At 59.8% G+C, this 18,510-nt stretch overlaps 1 protein-coding gene across 3 annotated transcripts in view; it reads left to right on the top strand.

Moving 5' to 3' along the window:
* Positions 1-18,510, top strand: part of GABBR1 (gamma-aminobutyric acid type B receptor subunit 1) — a 48,172-nt gene that overhangs the window by 23,736 nt on the left and 5,926 nt on the right. For all 3 annotated transcript variants that reach the window (XR_003998002.1, XM_030544063.1, XM_030544061.1), the window contains exons 9-18: positions 416-586; positions 1,426-1,527; positions 2,240-2,305; positions 4,679-4,870; positions 5,204-5,446; positions 6,959-7,022; positions 8,053-8,130; positions 14,937-15,087; positions 17,112-17,244; positions 18,074-18,190. Coding sequence is in view for 2 of the 3 variants with exons in the window: in XM_030544063.1 (XP_030399923.1) it covers positions 416-586; positions 1,426-1,527; positions 2,240-2,305; positions 4,679-4,870; positions 5,204-5,446; positions 6,959-7,022; positions 8,053-8,130; positions 14,937-15,087; positions 17,112-17,244; positions 18,074-18,190 (1,317 nt within the window). In the remaining variant the exon portion in view is untranslated. The remainder of the gene's footprint in view (positions 1-415; positions 587-1,425; positions 1,528-2,239; positions 2,306-4,678; positions 4,871-5,203; positions 5,447-6,958; positions 7,023-8,052; positions 8,131-14,936; positions 15,088-17,111; positions 17,245-18,073; positions 18,191-18,510) is intronic.

An 18,510-nucleotide genomic window follows, 5' to 3' on the forward strand; every position in this document is an offset into this window, starting at 1 on the left:
GCCCGCCTAGTCAACTGTGCAGCATATGGGGGAAACTGAGGCACCTGCTATTCATGCAAAACATTATGAAATATTCCCACTTGGTCAGAGGAAGTCATGTCTTGGGATGTTGTGTGTGTTGGGGTGGGAGGTGTTGCATGTATTGTATTTTGTGGGGGATAGGTGTCAGGGTATGGTGTGGGGGTGTGGGGCTCGGTGTCAGGGTATTGTGTGTGTGTGTTGGGGTGAGTGTATTAGTGTGGGTGTCAGGGTGGCATGTTGGGGGGCTGTTGGAGTGAGGGACTGGGTGTCGGGGTATTGTGTGTGTGTTGGGGTAGGAGGCTGGGTGTCAGGGTATTGTTGGAGGTGTTGGGCATTGGGTTGTTGTGGGGGCATGTGCTGGGGTGCCCACACTGAGCCAGCTCTCCTCCCCCAGCTGTCATACGGCTCCAGCTCCCCAGCACTCTCCAATCGCCAGCGATTCCCCACCTTCTTCCGCACCCACCCCTCAGCCACTCTGCACAACCCCACACGCGTCCAGCTCTTCAAGAAGTGGGGCTGGACCAAGATCGCCACCATCCAGCAGACCACGGAGGTCTTCACCTCGGTATGGCTGCGGTATCCTGGGCCCCTGACCCCCACGGAGCCCCGGGCCCCTGACCCCCACAGGGATCTGTGCCCCACATCCTCTCTGACCCCCATGGCGCCCTGGACTCCTGACCACTGCAGGAATCTGCCCCCACATCCTCCCTGACCCCCACGGACCCCTGGGCCCCTGACCCCCAGAGGGATCTGCCCCCCACATCCTCCCTGACCCCCATGGCGCCCTAGACTCCTGACCACTGCAGGAATCTGCCCCCCACATCCTCCCTGACCCCCACAGAGCCCTGGGCCCCTGACCCCCACAGGGATCTGCCCCGCACATCCTCCCTGACCCCCATGGCACCCTGGACTCTTGACCACTGCAGGAATCTGCCCCCAACATCCTCCCTGACCCCCATGGAACCCCGGGACCCTTATCCCCACATTGCCCCCCCCCCAGGAATCCTGGCCCTCACTCCCCACATCCTCTCTGACCCCTGTGGGGCCCAGGACCCCTGACCCCTGTAGCCACCCTCTCCTCCAGTCCAGCACCTCCCAACTCCCAAAGCGACCCAGACCCCCACAACACTGTGACCCACACAGCACCCCGACCTTGCAGCCACCCCAGACTTCCCTGCCCTGTGCTTCTGACTCCTACAGCTGCCTTAGATCCCACAGTGTCCCCTGCCTAGTGCCCCTCATCCTCCCCAGTTGCCTCCTGGTGCCCTGACTACCTTCCGACCCCCACTCCCTGTCCCCACCATGCCCCAGAGCTTGCTGCTTTCCCTCATATGGCCCCCCTGCTAGCTCCTCAGCTCTCCCTGACCCCATCTGCTCTTTCTCCACCCCAACCCCCACCCCCAGACCCTGGATGACCTGGACCAGCGGGTGAAGGAGGCTGGCATCGAGATCACCTTCCGCCAGAGCTTCTTCTCTGACCCCGCTGCGCCTGTCCGCAGCCTCAAGGTGAGAGACCGCCAAGCTGGGGCTTGGGGGGATCTGCTGGAGGAGGGGCCTAGGGTTGGAGGGGATACCCAAGGCTAAGATGCAGGGGCATGGGCGCCTGGAGCTGGGTGGGGGGAGCTCAGGGCACGGGGAGGATGAGCTGATGGCTGGTGAGTGCCCGGGGCTGGGCCGGGCACATGGGGGGCACTCCCTGTCTCCCGTGGTGGGAAACTCTGCCCCACCGCATATGCTCCCCATCCCCGCTGTGCCCCCATGTCCCCTCCCAGCCAGGCGATCTGTCCATCTGCTGCTGGATTGCCTTGGGACAGCACCGCCCCCTAGACACACAATGGGGCTCCCCTGGGATCAGGGACGGGGGAAGGTGGTCAGGGACCCAGGGTGCCCCCAGGTTTGGCAGGGTCCATGGGACCCCTCCATCTTCCCACAACCTCCTCCCATGTGGGCGGGTGTCACAACCTCACACGGTGGTTGGGAATGCTTGGAGTCATGCAAAGATACAAAAACACATGCAAATTGGCAGCCGCCTGTGAGGTGGTAAGTGAGAGGCTGGGGACTGGAGTGAGCAGCAGTGGGTTGTTGTGGGGGTACATGGTGTTGGGGGCTGTGCTCGGGTGTCTGGAGGTAGAGCAGGGGGATAACCTTGTCTCCCACGATTCACGTGGGTCGTGACAGTTCCCCCCACCCCGCCCCCTCGGTGGCCATGTCCCCACAGCGCCAGGATGCCCGCATCATCGTGGGGCTCTTCTACGAGACCGAAGCGCGCAAGGTCTTCTGTGAGGTGAGGCCTGGAGGGGCTCAGTGCTGGGGGGCAGCCAGGTGGGGGGGGGCTGCCGAGCTGGGGGGGTGGGCTCAGTGCTGGGGGGCAGCCAGGGTGGAGGGGCTAGGCTCAGCGCTAGGGGGGCACCTGGTGCGGGGGAGTCAGGCTCAGTGCTGGGGGGATGCCTCCAGATCTAGGGAGGAGCTGGGGGGCGGAGAAGCAAGGATGGCTGCCTGTCATAGTCCCAGACACCAAGGCCCTGTCCCCTCCAGTCCCCCGGGGGCCAGTGCCAGAATGGCTGGGCTGTGTGTGGTCCAAGCTGGGGGTCCCCCTTCCCTGGGGAGACACAGAGCCCTGCTAGGATGGGCGCCTGACTCAGCCTCGCCTCTCCTGCTCCATTGTGTGCCAGAGAACTGCAGGGAGACACCCTCCATCCCTGCACACATCCACAGCACGGGCACGTCCCGCAACGTGAGCATGCCCTGCAATGTGCAGACATCCCACACCCTGCCGATGCCCTGCCCCCTGCAACGCACACACCGCACAGTGCACACACAACGCACAACACACACAGACAGGAGGTTGCTGAGCTGAGCCAGCCAGATCTGTCTCTGCTCTCTCTCTTGCTCCCAACCCAGCCCCCCAAACATTTCTGGGGCTCTCCCTAGTGTCCCCATGGCTCTCCAGTGATGTGAGGCTGAGCCCCGTGGCCTCCCCATGACACCCCAGTGCTACCCCCCAGCCCAAGATTTTGTCTGTACCACTTCTGCTGTTGCAGCCTGTGCCCTGCACGTCTCTGCTGTAGAGACCCAGGCCTGCTGTGCCGGGTGTCGGTGCCCATGTGTAATGGTGTCCTTTGCGGGTAGTTTGATACTAGGTCAATCACAGCCGCGCAGCCCCTCCCCGGCCCAGTTGTACTGGTCTCCAAGTGCCCTGTCCCAGTGGAGGTGATTCCCTTTCCCATCTGGGAGTCTGGGAATAGCCAGAGTAACCTCAGGGTGTGGCTACACTTACAGCCGTACAGCGCTGCCGCGGGAGAGCTCCCGCGGCAGCGCTTTGAAGTGCAAGTGTGGTCGCAGCGGCAGTGCTAGGAGAGAGCTCTCCCAGCACTGCAGGTACTCCACTTCCCCGTGGGGATTAGCTTATAGCACTGGGAGCCGTGCTCCCAGCGCTGGGGCACTGTTTACACTGGTGCTTTGCAGCGCTGTAACTTGCTGCACTCAGGGATGTGTTTTTTCATATCCCTGAGTGAGAAAGTTACAGTAAAGCGCCAGTGTAGCCAAGGCTTCAGACCCTTGATCATGGAGTAACTGTGTCCACCTAGTGGGCTGTACAAAACTTTACCACTGTAGAGAGATAGCTGGACAGCACGTGTGTCTGTGTGAATAAGGCCTGGGGGTGTGGGGAGGGGCTGTGTGGAAAGTGACAGGTGGATCCAAAAATCAAGGTACAGAGCTTAGCTAGATTGGAGGGGCGTGGGGATGGATGGATGGAGGGGGGCATATGGGGATGGACGGATGGATGGAGAGGGGGTGCATGGGGATGGACGGATGGATGGAGAGGGGGTGCATGGGGATGGACGGATGGATGGAGAGAGGGTGCATGGGGATGAATGGAGAGGAGACATATGGGGATGGATGGATGGATGGAGAGGGGGTGCATGGGGATGGACGGATGGATGGAGAGGGGGTGCATGGGGATGGATGGATGGAGAGAGGGTGCATGGGGATGGACGGATGGATGGAGAGGAGACATAGGGGGATGGATGGATGGAGAGGAGGGACATGGGAACATATGGCTGAATGGAGAGAGGGCACATGGGGACGGATGGCTGGATGGAGAGGGGGCATATGGGGATGGATGGATGGATGGATGGATGGAGAGGGGGCATATGAGGATGGACGGATGGCTGGATGGAGGGGGGCATATGGGGATGGACGGATGGATGGATGGAGAGGGGGCATATAGGGATGGATGGATGGATGGAGGGGGAGTAGAGGATGGAGGGTTGGGTGGATGGATGGAGGGAGGGAAAGTAGGGGATGGAGGGCTGGGTGGATGGATGGATGGAGGGCTGGGTGGGTGGCTGGATGGAGGGCTGGGTTGATGGATGGAGGGAGGGGAAGTAGGGGATGGAGGGCTGGGTGGATGGATGGAGGGGGAGTAGGGATGGAGGGCTGGGTGGATGGATGGATGAAGGGGGAGTAGGGGATGGAGTGCTGGGTGGATGAATGGAGGGAGGGGAAGTAGGGGATGGAGGGAGGGAGGGGAAGTAGGGGATGGAGGGCTGGGTGGATGGAGGAAGGGAGGGGATGGAGGGCTGGTTGGGTGGCTGGATGGAGCTGCATGCTTGTCTGAGCCAGGTGCCTGTCTCTCGGACGTGCCTCTGTGCAGGTGTACAAGGAGAAGCTATATGGGAAGCGGTACGTCTGGTTCTTGATCGGCTGGTACGCCGACAACTGGTTTCGCATCAAGGACCCTGCCATCAACTGCACGGAGGCAGAGATGGCGGAGGCAGTGGAGGGGCATGTCACTACCGAGATCGTCATGCTGAACCCCGAGAACACCCGCAGCATCTCCAACATGGTGAGGGCAGGGAGAGCCAAGTGCCTGGGAGGCCCTGAAGCGGGGACGTCAGGGGGAACAAAGCCTGGGAGGGGACAGTTGGGGGGCATGAGGGACTAGAGGGGTGGGGGGAACCAAAGGGGACTTGAGAGCATGGGAGCTGGGCTGGGTGGGCAGCAGAGACCAGGAAGAAGAGGGGATCAGAGAAGACCTTCGAGGAGGGCAATGGGACGGGGGGGCAGTGTAGGACAGGAAGCCCTGGGGTGACTGATGAAAAGAGGCAGGGAGGGTGCAGTGGGCCTCCATATCACTTCCCCTCCTCCGGCTCACTGTCCCCACCCCCCGGCCCTGCAGACCTCCCAGGAGTTCATTGAGAAGCTGCAGAAGCGGCTGGGCAAGAACCCGGAGGAGACGGGAGGTTTCCAGGAGGCGCCGCTGGCCTACGACGCCATCTGGGCCCTGGCCCTGGCGCTCAACAAGACCTCGGCCGAGCTGGTGAAGAAGGGGCTGCGACTGGAGGACTTTAACTACAACAACAAGAATATCACAGATGAGATCTACCGCGCCCTCAACTCCTCTGCCTTTGAGGGCGTGTCGGTGAGTGACCCCTGTGCCCCCTGACCCCAACTCCACATCCCCTAACGCCCACCCCATCACCGGCGAGATCTACCGCACCCTCAACTCCTCTGCCTTTGAGGGGATGTTGGTGAGTGACCCCTGTGCCCCCCAATCCTGACCTGGACCCCACTCCCTGACCCTGCACCCCCTAACGTCCACCACATCACCAACGAGATCTACCATGCCCTCAACTCCTCCACCTTTGAGGGGGTGTCAGTGAGTGACCTCTGTTTCACTGAGGTACTGCACCAATACTAGATGGTGATGGGAAATAAGGATGTGACTTCACTGAGGGATGATACTTGATGGCCAGCACGTAAAGGATGGTGGCTGCCCTTCGTAATCTGAGCCCAGGAGGGGGTTGAGGCCAGGTGATACCTTCTGTCCAGGAAATTGGACAAAGGCTGTAGGAGGAGCTGGGGATGTGGCTAGGGGAGGCAGTGGGAAGGGGTTTCAGTTTGGAGCTGGCTGGGGAGATTGGGAGAGGCCCAGAACCTGGGTGTGGGCTCCCCACCCCCCAAGAGGAACCTGACTGAGGGGTCCTGTTTTCTGTACCTGCAAGCTCTGTTTTAGACTGTGTTCCTGTCATCCAATAAACCTTCTGATTTACTGGCTGGCTGAGAGTCATAGTGAATTTCAGGACGTGAAGGGTCCAGGGCCCTGACTCCCTCACACTCTATGACAACCCCGCACTGCCAATCCCATGCCCCCCTACCGTGACCCTGTGCCCCCCCCAACCCCGCACCCCTAATGCCCACTTAATCACTGACATCTACTGCAACCTCAACTCCGCCTTCGAGGGGGTGTAGGTGAGTGAACCATGTGCCCCATAATTCACATCCCACGCTCCCTGACCCTGACCCTGTGCCCCCTATTGCCCACCCCATCACCGACAAAATCTACCATGCCTTCAACTGTTCCACCTTCGAGGGGATATCGGCAAGTGACCCCGCACCCTCTGACCCTGTGCCCCCTGACTCTAACCCCCTGACTCTAACTCTAACTCTGGCCCGGACTCTGCGCTCTCTGCGTCCCTGACTTTGCATCCCCTAACCCTAGTGCCCGCCCTGTCACCGACAAGATCTACCGTGCCCTCAACTCCTCCGCCTTTGAGAGGGGGTTGGATAGTGACCCTTGTGCTCCCTAATTCACACTCTGCGCCCCCTAGCCCTGACCCTGTGCCTCCATCCTTAATGCTGCTCCCTGCACCCATAACTCTAACCCCACTCCCTGAACTCCTAACTCCTGCACTCTCTTTAGTGCCCCCTAGCCCCCTCCCCCTGCCTGTAGGCCCAGGTCTTAGCCTGGCCCTGTGGGCATTGAGCTCCATGCAAGTTCCCCAGCCCCTCAGCACTGCACGCCCTGCACATTGCTGCCAGCTCAGCAGGGCCGTCCCCCGTCAGTGAGCACTGCCCACCAGGTGACAGCCCTACTGCTACTGCCAGCGAGGAGTGGCTGGTGACGCTGCTGTGTGTGTATCTCCCCGCCCAGGGTCACGTGGTATTCGACGCCAGTGGCTCCCGCATGGCCTGGACCCTCATCGAACAGCTTCAGGGTGAGTGATGCCCCTGCCCCGCACAACAACTCGACAACCTCCACCCTACGCAACAGCTTGACAACTCCTGCCCCGCACAACAGCTTGACAACCCCCTCACTGTGCAACACCACAACACTACAGTCCCCTCACAACATAGCACTGCTACCCCACCCAACATATCACACAGCACCACAACCCTCCACATTGCACAATGCAACGCCACACCATGAAACAGCACTACATACACAACAAACCCACCCCAGACTACCCTCTGCTCACACCACACAGCGATGCACCATAGAGCAACACGTGAACCCTGCACACAAGACGCAGCACAACACAACCACCCAGCACAACACAACAACATTCTTCCAAGCATACCACACCACACAACCACCCCTGAAGACACCACACACCACCACTACACTAGGACACCCAAGACAATGATGCCTTTCTCCCACACGTCCTGGCGCACCAACCCCAGAACATACCACACAACAATCCCTAGCTCCAGGGGTGACAGCCTGGCATGCTCGACCCTCCTGCCCCCATGCTCGTATCGCACAGGTCTCTCCTCCCATCCAGCCCCCAGGGCTCCCCACCCAGGTCCGGAGGCAGGAGGCTGCAGTGTTGCAATAGGGGAGTGGGGGGTAGCTCTTTGCATTTGGAGTTCATCCTCCTGGCCCAGTGGTGAAAGTAAGCCGGTCCCATCCGGGCTCTGGGCCCTTTTAATCCCTGCCCCAGTCCCGCAAAGCTCAGGGTTCTCCCTGGCGTCCAGAGCCCCGGGCCCTTTAATTTGCCTCTGAGCCCCGGGGAGCTCCCAGCCACCTCTTCAGCTGGGAGCCCCTGCTTGATTTAAAGGCCCTGGGTCTCCCAGTCACAGCTGGTGCCCCAGGGCCTTTAAACCTTGAGAGGCCACGCCTCTTCCAGATGAGGCCATGCCTCTTCTGAATGAGGCCACGCCCCCTCAGGATTCTGGCAGTACTAGTAAGTCCTGTAAATTACTTTCACCCCCGCCCTGGCCTGACCTGTCCCCCTCTCCCGGCAGGTGGAGTCTACAAGAAGATCGGCTACTATGACAGCACTAAGGACAACCTCTCCTGGTACAACAATGACAAGTGGATTGGTGAGCCGGGGCTGCCCATGCCCTTGGGGGTTATGGGAACCACCCCCCAGAGTTTCCTGTTCTTGGGCGTCCGGCACCTCCCACCACCGAGAATTGTGGGAATCACCCCCCTGGGTTCCTGTTCCTGGGCATCTGGCACCACCTTCCGCCAGGGATAGTGGGAACCACCCCACTGGGTTCCTGTTCCTGGGCATCCGGCACCTCCCACCCCCAGGGGTTATGGGAACTCCCCCCTTGGGGTTCCTGTTCCTGGTCATCTGGCACCACCTTCCACCAGGGATAATAAGAACCGCCCCCCTGGGTTCCTGTTCTTCTTCGAGTGATTGCTCATATCCATTCCAGTTAGCTGTGCACACACTGCGTGCACGTTCTTCGGAAGATTTTTATCCTAGCAACACTCGGTGGGTCGACTGGGCGCCCCTGGAGTGGCACCGGATATATACCCCTGCCGACCCAACCGCCCCTCAGTTCCTTCTTACCGTCCGTGTCGGTCTTTGGAACAGTGGAGCGCGGCTTAGCTGATCTCCACCTCCCTAGCTTCTTGTAGTTCTTTCATCATTATTGTGTATATAGTTCAATTTTCTATATTTCTACTTAGTTTTATTAGTTCTTTAACGTAGTTATTGTATATAGTTAAGAGGGGTTGGGGATTAGCCCTTTCCCCTCACCTGGTGCTGGGGCCCATGCCTGGTTCACCGGGTTTCAAACCGTGCTCGGCTTGTCGCAAGCCGATGCTGACAGGAGATCCTCACGACTCCTGCCTTAAGTGCCTGGGGGAATCCCACCTCGCAGATAAGTGCCACATCTGCAAGGCCTTCAAGCCGCGGACGAAAAAGGAGTGGGACTTTCGTCTCAAACAGCTCCTGATGGAGGCAGCCCTTACTCCTCCGCCCTTGGCACCGAGTGCCGGACAGTCTGCACCAGGGAGAAGTGCATCCCCAGCACCGGAGCGCACCGGCACCGCGAAGGCCCCTCGGCACCAACCGGCTCCGGCCCAGAAGCCTGCCTGGCTCCGCTGTATCTCCCTGTGGGTCAAGAGGCACAAGACTCCTGCGACTCCTGTACCTACATCGCACTCAGAGCACCCACCTAAGTCGGACCGCCCGGCACCAACAACTGCCGCGGCACCAACAACTTCAGCGCTGTTGATTCCGGCCTCGCAAGAGCCGTTGAGTCCGGTGCCTGACAGCTCCCTGGCACGTGCCGTGGTTGAGCTTATTGTTCCCTCCACGCTGGAGACATTCTCTACGGCAAAGGAGCTGGTTGCCCTGACAGAGCCTGCGCTGCCTCAACCCCCAGCACCGCCAGTGCGGGTTATCCAATCAGTAGGCAAGCCTGCCCTGCTGAGACCATCCTCGCTTGGCACCGCTGAAAGGCACCCATCACGATCGAGGTCCCGCCGGCGTTCTCGGTCCTGTCACCGATCCCGATCCCAACACCGCTCGCAGTCCCGGTACCACTCTCCATCTCGGTACCGGTCATACTCGCGGCATCGTTTGAGATCGCGCTCACTAACCCGATACTGTCAGCACCGATCCAGCTCCCGGCACTGTTCATGGCACCGCACCCCTCGCAGCCGCTCTTGACATAGAGCTTCAAGGTCCCGGTCGACCTCCCAGCACCGCTCCAGTCGCGGGTCCCGGTCTCATTCCCGGTATCGGTACGGTGCCCGGTACCGTTCTCCGATGCCGCATGGAGACGGATCAACCAGACGCAGAGACCCTTCCCAGGTGGTTTCAGCTCCTCCGTGGCCGTCTTGCATACATCAGTATCATCACACACGGACAGTGCCTCCTACGCACACGACTATGATTCGGATACACACAGCCGAGTCTTCCAAGAGACCCACGGCCCAGACCAGGGACCTCATCGGTGGTCCTTCTGGACACCTTGGGCATATCACCAAGGCCAAGGTGGACTTGCAGTGACATCACCGTCCGTTCCATCGGAACACCGGGTGCCAGAGGCCACTCTCAGCCGCCCCCCTCCTGCAGGTACGGAGGAAGCTTCCATCCACGCACCAGACCCTCAGGTCCCACCGATCCCTGACGTCTCCCATGGTCAGGAGACTGTACAGGACCCACTCATCCCGGACCTTTCGTCTTCCTCTTCCCCAGATGAAGCGGTAGCGGGGACATCCTCATTGGGCCTGCCTCCAATTGACCTCAGGGCACACCAGGACCTCCTGAGGCGCGTCCCCCTGAATATAAACCTGCCAGTGGAGGAGGGTCCGGAGGTTGAGGATCCCGTGGTAGATATATTGTCGGTGGATGCACCAACTCGAGTGGCCTTACCGTTCATTCGATCGATTCAAGCTAAGGCACATAGCATCTGGCAATCCCCGGCATCTATTCCCCCCATGGCCAGAGGAGCGGAACGGAATACATGGTGCCCTCTAAGGGGTACAAGTACTTATACATGCACCCTGCTCCCTGCTCACTAGTCGTACAATCCGTAAATGAACGGTAGTGCCATGGCCAACAAGCCCCTGCCCCAAAATCTAAGGAGGCTAGGCGTATGGACCTGTTGGGCCATAAAATCTCCTTCGCGGGGAGCCTCCAACTCAGGGTTGCGAACCAGCAAGCCCTACTTAGCAGGTATAATTACAACACCTGGGAGGCAGTAGGGAAATTCATAGAGCTGAACCTTCAAGACTCCCGCCAAGAATTTAAGGCATTATTGGAGGAAGGAAAGAAGGTGGCGAGAACTTCTCTCCAGGCCTCGCTGGACACTGCCAATTCGGCAGCCAGAACTGTGGCCTCTGGAATCGCCATGAGGCGTATATTATGGCTCCAGGTCTCAGGCCTGCCACCTGAACTTCAGCACACTATCCAAGACTTGCCATTCGATGGCCAGGGTCTATTCTCTGAGAAGACGAACCCTAGGCTACAGAGTCTGAAAGATAATCGGGTGATTATGCGTTCGCTTGGGATGCATACACCACAGACTCAGCGAAAATCCTTCCGCACCCAACCTCAACGCCTAGACCAAGACAGGACTTTGGCAGGAGGCAAGGTCGAGGCAACCGCAGACAACAGTCTGGACCTCAAGAGGATCACAATAACGGTTCCTCCAAGCCAACGACGGGATCCAAACCGAACTTTTGAAGGTGCGCCCGAGGCCGGTGTACCAATTGTCTCCCAGGATCCTTTTCAGTTTTACAACCGCCTTTCCCCTTTCCTCCCTGCTTGGACCCAATTAATCTTGGATCGTTGGGTCCTACACACGGTAGAATTCGGATACCTCCTCCAGTTTATTTCACTCCCTCCCAACCCCCCTCCTCATCCCTCTTCAGGGACCCCTCTCACAAGCAGTTCCTCTTGCAAGAGGTATGGACGCTCCTTGCCATGGGAGCTATAGAGGAGGTACCAGAGGACTTAAGGGGCAAGGGGTTCTATTCCCGCTATTTCCTAATCCCCAAGGCAAAAGGAGGCCTCAGGTCTATCCTAGACCTGCGGGGACTGAACAAGTTCATGAAAAAGTTGAAGTTCCGCATGGTATCCCTGGGGACAATCATCCCATTCTTGGATCCCAGAGACTGGTATGCCGCCCACGACATGAAGGACGTATATTTCCACATTGCCATTTACCCTCCGCACAGATGGTACCTCCGGTTTGTGGTCAACCATCAGCATTTTCAGTTTACGGTCCATTTGGCCTCTCTTCAGCCCCTCGGGTATTCACAAAGTGCATGGCTGTAGTCGCTGCCTCCCTCCGTCGTCGTTGAATACATGTCTTCCCGTACCTTGACGATTGGCTCATTCGGGGGACCTCTGAGGCCCAAGTCACCAATCATGTGGGCGTAGTCAAGGACCTCTTCATGCGACTAGGCCTGATCGTCAACCTGGAGAAATATACTCTACTGCCCACACAAAGAATAGAGTTCATTGGGGCCATCCTGGACTCCAGTCTCGCAAGGGCCAGTTTACCACAACCCTGATTTCAGGCAATAGTATCAATTATACAAAGCCTTCAAAACTTCCCGACAGCTTCGGCTCGCACTTGCCTCGGCCTCCTCGGTCACATGGCTGCCTGCACGTTCATGACCAAGCACGCCAGACTACGTCTGCATCCCCTTCAAACTTGGCTCACATCGGTTTACCGCCCAGGCAGGGACACCATAGACATGGTAGTCACCATTCCCTCAAGCATCCTAGGCTCCCTCGACTGGTGACTGACGCCCTCCCTGGTGTGTGCAGGACTGCCGTTCCATCCGCCACAGCCCTCCATGTCCCTGACAATGGACGCGTCATCTCTCGGCTGGGGTGCTCACCTTGGACATCTTCCCACTCAAGGCCTTTGGTCGTCTCAGGAGCTGGCGCTACACATAAATGTCAGAGAGCTAAGAGCAGTCCACCTGGCGTGCCAGGCGTTCCAGCAACATCTACAGGGCCGTTGTGTCTCAGTGTTTACAGACAACACAATAGCCATGTACTACATAAACAAGCAGGGAGGGACACGATCCTCCTCCCTTTGTCGGGAGGTGATCCAACTATGGGACTTTTGCATAGCCCACTCGATAGACCTGGTAGCATCCTTTCTCCCAGGAGTCGGAACACTCTGGCAGATCAACTCGGCAGATCCTTCCTGTCTTACGAGTGGTCGATTCGCCCAGACGTTATACATTCTGTCTTCCGGAAGTGGGGATTTCCCCACATAGACCTCTTCGCTTCCCGCGGGGGAACAGGAAATGCCAGAGGTTCTGCTCCTTCCAAGGTCTCTCCCAGGGTTTGATCTCGAACGCCTTCCTGATTCCATGGAAAAGCCAACTACTTTACGCCTTTCCACCATTTCCATTGGTTCACAAGGTCCTCCTAAAGGTCCGCAGAGCCAGAGCTCGCCTGATCATGATCGCCCCTGCGTGGCCCAGGCAACACTGGTACACCATATTGCTCGACCTGTCGATAGCCAACCCAGTCACCCTGCCTCGTTATCCAGACCTCATAACTCAGGACCACGGCAGACTTCACTATCCAGACCTGCAGTCCCTTCACCTCACGGCATGGCTCCTGCATGGTTAACCCAGTCAGAGTTACATTGCTCTGCCCCAGTGCAACAAGTACTCCTGGGTAGCAGAAAACCTTCTACTCGGTCTACGTATCTGGCCAAGTGGAAGCGTTTCTTCTGCTGGTGCAAAACACAAAATGTTACTCCCATCGAGGTCTCGATCCCCACCATCCTGGACTACCTCTGGTCTCTCAAACAGCAAGGCCTAGCGGTATCATCTTTGCGGGTGTACTTGGCGGCCATTTCTACCTTCCACCCAGGAGAAAGTGGCCGTTCCGTGTTTTCACACCCTATGGTTTCTAGGTTCCTCAAGGGCTTGGAGCACCTATACCCCCAAGTACACCACCCTGCACCTATCTGGGACCTCAACCTAGTCTTAAACAGACTTATGTCTCCACCATTCAAGCCATTGGCAACTTGCTTGCTGCTATACCTGTCCTGGAAGACAGTTTTCCTCGTAGCCATTACATCGGCCAGACGAGTCTCCGAGCTTCGGGTGCTCACGGTGGACCCACTGTATACAATCTTTCACAAGGACACAGTGCAGTTGCCACCACACCCAGTGTTCCTCCCTAAAGTAGTATCAGCCTTCCATACCAATCAGGACATCTTCCTTCCAGTCTTCTTCCCGAAGCCACATTCTTCACGACGGGAACAACAATTGCACTCCCTAGATGTCTGTAGGGCGCTCGCATTTTATATCGAATGGATGAAGTCCTTTCGTAAATCGCCCCAACTCTTCGTTGCAGTGGCAGACCGAATGAAGGGCCTACCTGTCTCCTGCCAGAGGATTTCCTCTTGGGTGACGGCGTGCATCCACACTTGCTATGACTTGGCTCATGTTCCCTCGGGCCATCTCAGCGCACATTCTGCCAGGGTTCAGGCTTCATCTGCTGCCTTCCTGGCCCATGTACCAATCCAGGAAATATGTTGCGCAGCCACCTAGTCCTCGGTCCACACCTTTGCTTCGCATTATGCTCTGGTTCAACAGTGTAGAGATGATGCAGCCTTTGGCTCAGCAGTTTTGCATTCAGCCACATCTCACTCCAACCCCACTGCCTAGTAAGGCTTGGGAATCACCTAACTGGAATGGATATGAGCAATCACTCGAAGAAGAAAAGATGGTTACTCACCTTTGTAACTGTTGTTCTTCGAGATGTGTTGCTCATATCCATTCCAAACCCACCCCCCTACCCCACTGTCAGAGTAGCCAGCAAGAAGGAACTGAGGGGCGGTTGGGTCGGCAGGGTATATATCCGGCGCCATGGTGGCGCCACTCCAGGGGGCGCCCAGCCGACCCACCGAGTGTTGCTAGGGTAAAAATCTTCCAATGAACGTGCACGCGGCGCACGCACACCTACTGGAATGGATATGAGCAACACATCTTGAAGAACAACAGTTACAACGGTGAGTAACCGTCTTTTCCTGGGCATCTGGCACCTCCTGCTGCCGGGCATTGTGGGAGCCACCCCCTTGAGGTTCTTGTTGCCAGGGTCTCTGGCCCTGCCCACTGCCAAGGATTGTGGGAACTAGCCCCCAAGGGTTCCTGTCACCAAGGGTTCCAGCCCCTCTGCCGCTGGGGGTTATGGGAATTGCTCTCTGTGGGGATGGGGGCAGACATGAGTCCCTGTGGATTCGGGGGCTTGTCTGGGTGCTGGGAGCTCTGGGGGTCACTGAGGGCATGAACCTCCCCCTGCCTTGAGCCAGGGCCTGGAGCCTTCCCCTCCTCTGGGGCTCGGGGGACATGGGGGCAGTGCTGTGCTTAGGTGAGTCCCTTCTCACTGTGCTCTCTGCTGCAGGGGATGCCCCCCCAGCTGACTATACCAAGGTGATCACCACCTTCCGTTTCCTGTCGCAGAAGCTCTTCATCTCAGTGTCGGTGCTCGCAAGCCTGGGCATCCTGCTGGCCATCGTCTGCCTGGCCTTTAACATCTACAACGGGCACGTCCGGTCAGTGCCCCCTCTGCCCCCCTGCCCCACGGCTATCCCCTACCCCCCAGCCTGGGCATCCTGCTGGCCATCGTCTGCCTGGCCTTTAACATCTACAACGGGCACGTCCGGTCAGTGCCCCCTCTGCCCCCCTGCCCCACGGCTATCCCCTACCCCCCAGCCTGGGCATCCTGCTGGCCTTCGTCTGCCTGGCCTTTAACATCTACAACGGGCACGTCCGGTCAGTGTCCCCTCTGCCCCCCTGCCCCACGGCTATCCCCTACCCCCGAGCCTGGGCATCCTGCTGGCCATCGTCTGCCTGGCCTTTAACATCTACAACGGGCACGTCCGGTCAGTGCCCCCTCTGCCCCCCTGCCCCACGGCTATCCCCTACCCCCCAGCCTGGGCATCCTGCTGGCCATCGTCTGCCTGGCCTTTAACATCTACAACGGGCACGTCCGGTCAGTGCCCCCTCTGCCCCCCTGTCCCCCTGCCCCACGGCTATCCCCCACCCCCCAGCCTGGGCATCCTGCTGACCATCGTCTGCCTGGCCTTTAACATCTACAACGGGCACGTCCGGTCAGTGCCTCCTCCGCCCCCCTGCCCCACGGCTATCCCCTACCCCCCAGCCTGGGCATCCTGCTGGCCATCGTCTGCCTGGCCTTTAACATCTATAACGGGCACGTCCGGTCAGTGCCCCCTCTGCCCCCCTGCCCCACGGCTATCCCCTACCCCCCAGCCTAGGCATCCTGCTGGCCATCGTCTGCCTGGCCTTTAACATCTACAACGGGCACGTCCGGTCAGTGCCCCCTCTGCCCCCCTGCCCCACGGCTATCCCCTACCCCCCAGCCTGGGCATCCTGCTGACCATCGTCTGCCTGGCCTTTAACATCTACAACGGGCACGTCCGGTCAGTGCCTCCTCCGCCCCCCTGCCCCACGGCTATCCCCTACCCCCCAGCCTGGGCATCCTGCTGGCCGTCGTCTGCCTGGCCTTTAACATCTACAACGGGCACGTCCGGTCAGTGCCCCTCTGCCCCCCTGCCCCACGGCTATCCCCTACCCCCCAGCCTGGGCATCCTGCTGGCCATCGTCTGCCTGGCCTTTAACATCTACAACGGGCACGTCCTGTCAGTGCCCCCTCTGCCCCCCTGCCCCACGGCTATCCCCTACCCCCCAGCCTGGGCATCCTGCTGACCATCGTCTGCCTGGCCTTTAACATCTACAACGGGCACGTCCGGTCAGTGCCTCCTCCGCCCCCCTGCCCCACGGCTATCCCCTACCCCCCAGCCTGGGCATCCTGCTGGCCATCGTCTGCCTGGCCTTTAACATCTACAACGGGCACGTCCGGTCAGTGCCTCCTCCGCCCCCGTGCCCCACGGCTATCCCCCACCCCCCAGCCTGGGCATCCTGCTGGCCATCGTCTGCCTGGCCTTTAACATCTACAACGGGCACGTCCGGTCAGTGCCTCCTCCGCCCCCGTGCCCCACGGCTATCCCCCACCCCCCAGCCTGGGCATCCTGCTGGCTGTCGTCTGCCTGGCCTTCAACACCTACAATAGGCATGTCTGGTCAGTGCTCCCACTGCCCCTCGGCTACCCCCCAGCCTGGGCATCCTGCTGGCCACCATCTGCCTGGCCTTCAACATCTACAACGGGCACATCCTGTCAGTGCCCCCACCCCCACTGCCCCACGGCTACTTCCCACTCCCCAGGCTGGGTATCCTGCTGGCCATTATCTACCTGGCCTTCAACATCTACAACGGGCATGTCCAGTCAGTGCCCCGTCCACTCCCCTGGCCTACGGCTACCCCCCACCTAGGCGTCAGGCTGGCCGTCGTCTGCCTGCCTTTCACCTCTACAATGGACACCTCTGGTGAGTGTCCCCCTGCCCCAAGGCTATCCCCGACGCCTCCCATCTTGGGGTGGGAGCTGGGCTGTAGCCCCCACCCTCCAGGTGATGACAACGTTTGGAGGGGCCAGTCTCTGGGGGGGGCGGGAGCTGGGCTCTGGTGCATCCCCCAGGTGATGACCATATCTGCTCTGCAGGTACATCCAGAACTCCCAGCCCTATCTCAACAACATGACGGCCGTGGGCTGCACGCTGGCGCTGGCCGCTGTCTTCCCCCTGGGGCTGGATGGCTACCACATTGGGTCTGGGCTCTTCCCCTTCGTCTGCCAGGTGGGGCAGGGCATTAGGGCTGGGACACAGCAGGGCGGGGAGGGCCCAGGACCAAGAATGATTTAGTTGGGATTGGTCCTGCTTTGAGCAGGGGGTTGGACTAGATGACCTCCTGAGGTCTCTTCCAACCCTGATATTCTGTGAATGGGGGGATGAGGGCAAAGAGCGATGGGGAGGGCTAGAGTTAGGGTGCAGGGGGTGAGGGGACAGGGCTGAAGATGAGGGGCCTGGCAGGGGGTGCCGGCATGGGGCAGAGCTGAAGATAGGGGGCAGGGCTGAAGACAGGGGCCCAGCAGGTTCTGGGTGAAGGACTGAAGATGGGGGGCCCAGCAGGGGGTGCCAGAAGGTGGCAGGGCTGAAGGTGGCGGGCAAGGTGCAAGATAGGGGGCCCAGCAGGGAGCAGGGGCAGGGCTGAAAACTAGGGGCCCAGCGGGGGCAAGGCTGAAGACGGCCCCAGCGGGAGGGTGGGGGCAGGGCGCAAGATGGGGTGCTGCAGCAGGGGGCAGGGCAGGACTGAAGATGGGGGGCCCAGCAGGGGGAAGGGGCAGGGCTTAAGATGGGGCCCCAGCGGGCAGGGACAGGGCTGAAGATGGGGCCCCAGCAGTGGGCTGGGGCAGAGCTGAAGACAGGAGGGGCCCAGTGGGGGATGGCGGGGGCAGGGCTGAAGATGGGAGCCCAGCAGGGGGGAGGGGCGGGGCAGGGCTGAAGATGGGGCCCCAGCAGGGAGGGGCAGGGGCAAGGCTGAAGATGGGGCCTGGGCAGGGGCAGGGCTGAAGACGGGAGGGGCCCAGCAGGGGGCACTCTCACTCTGATTTCCGATCCCTGGCAGGCCCGGCTCTGGCTGCTGGGGCTGGGGTTCAGCCTGGCCTATGGCAGCATGTTCACTAAGATCTGGTGGGTGCACACCGTCTTCACCAAGAAAGAGGAGAAGAAGGAGAGACGCAAGGTGAGAGGGCGCCGGGCTGCAGGGAGTGGGGGGCACTGGGGCCACTGTGGAGTAAAGGGGTGCTGGGGGCACTGTTGAGTGGGGTCACTGGGAGACACTGTGTAGGGGTTGCTGGGGGACCTGAGGAGCAGGGGGCACTGGGAGGCGCTGTAGGGGGGTGCTAGGGGTTGCTGGGAGGCACCATGGGGGGTGCTAGGAGGCACTGGAGGGATGTGGGGGGTGCTGCTAAAGGTCACGGGGGGGTAACGGGGCAGTGTGTCGGGTGCTGGGGTGTCACTGGAAGGCGGTGTGTTGGGTGCTTGGAGATGCTGGGGGGGCAC

This window comes from Gopherus evgoodei, unplaced genomic scaffold (assembly GCF_007399415.2).
Source record: "Gopherus evgoodei ecotype Sinaloan lineage unplaced genomic scaffold, rGopEvg1_v1.p scaffold_33_arrow_ctg1, whole genome shotgun sequence".
Taxonomy (NCBI): domain Eukaryota; kingdom Metazoa; phylum Chordata; order Testudines; family Testudinidae; genus Gopherus; species Gopherus evgoodei.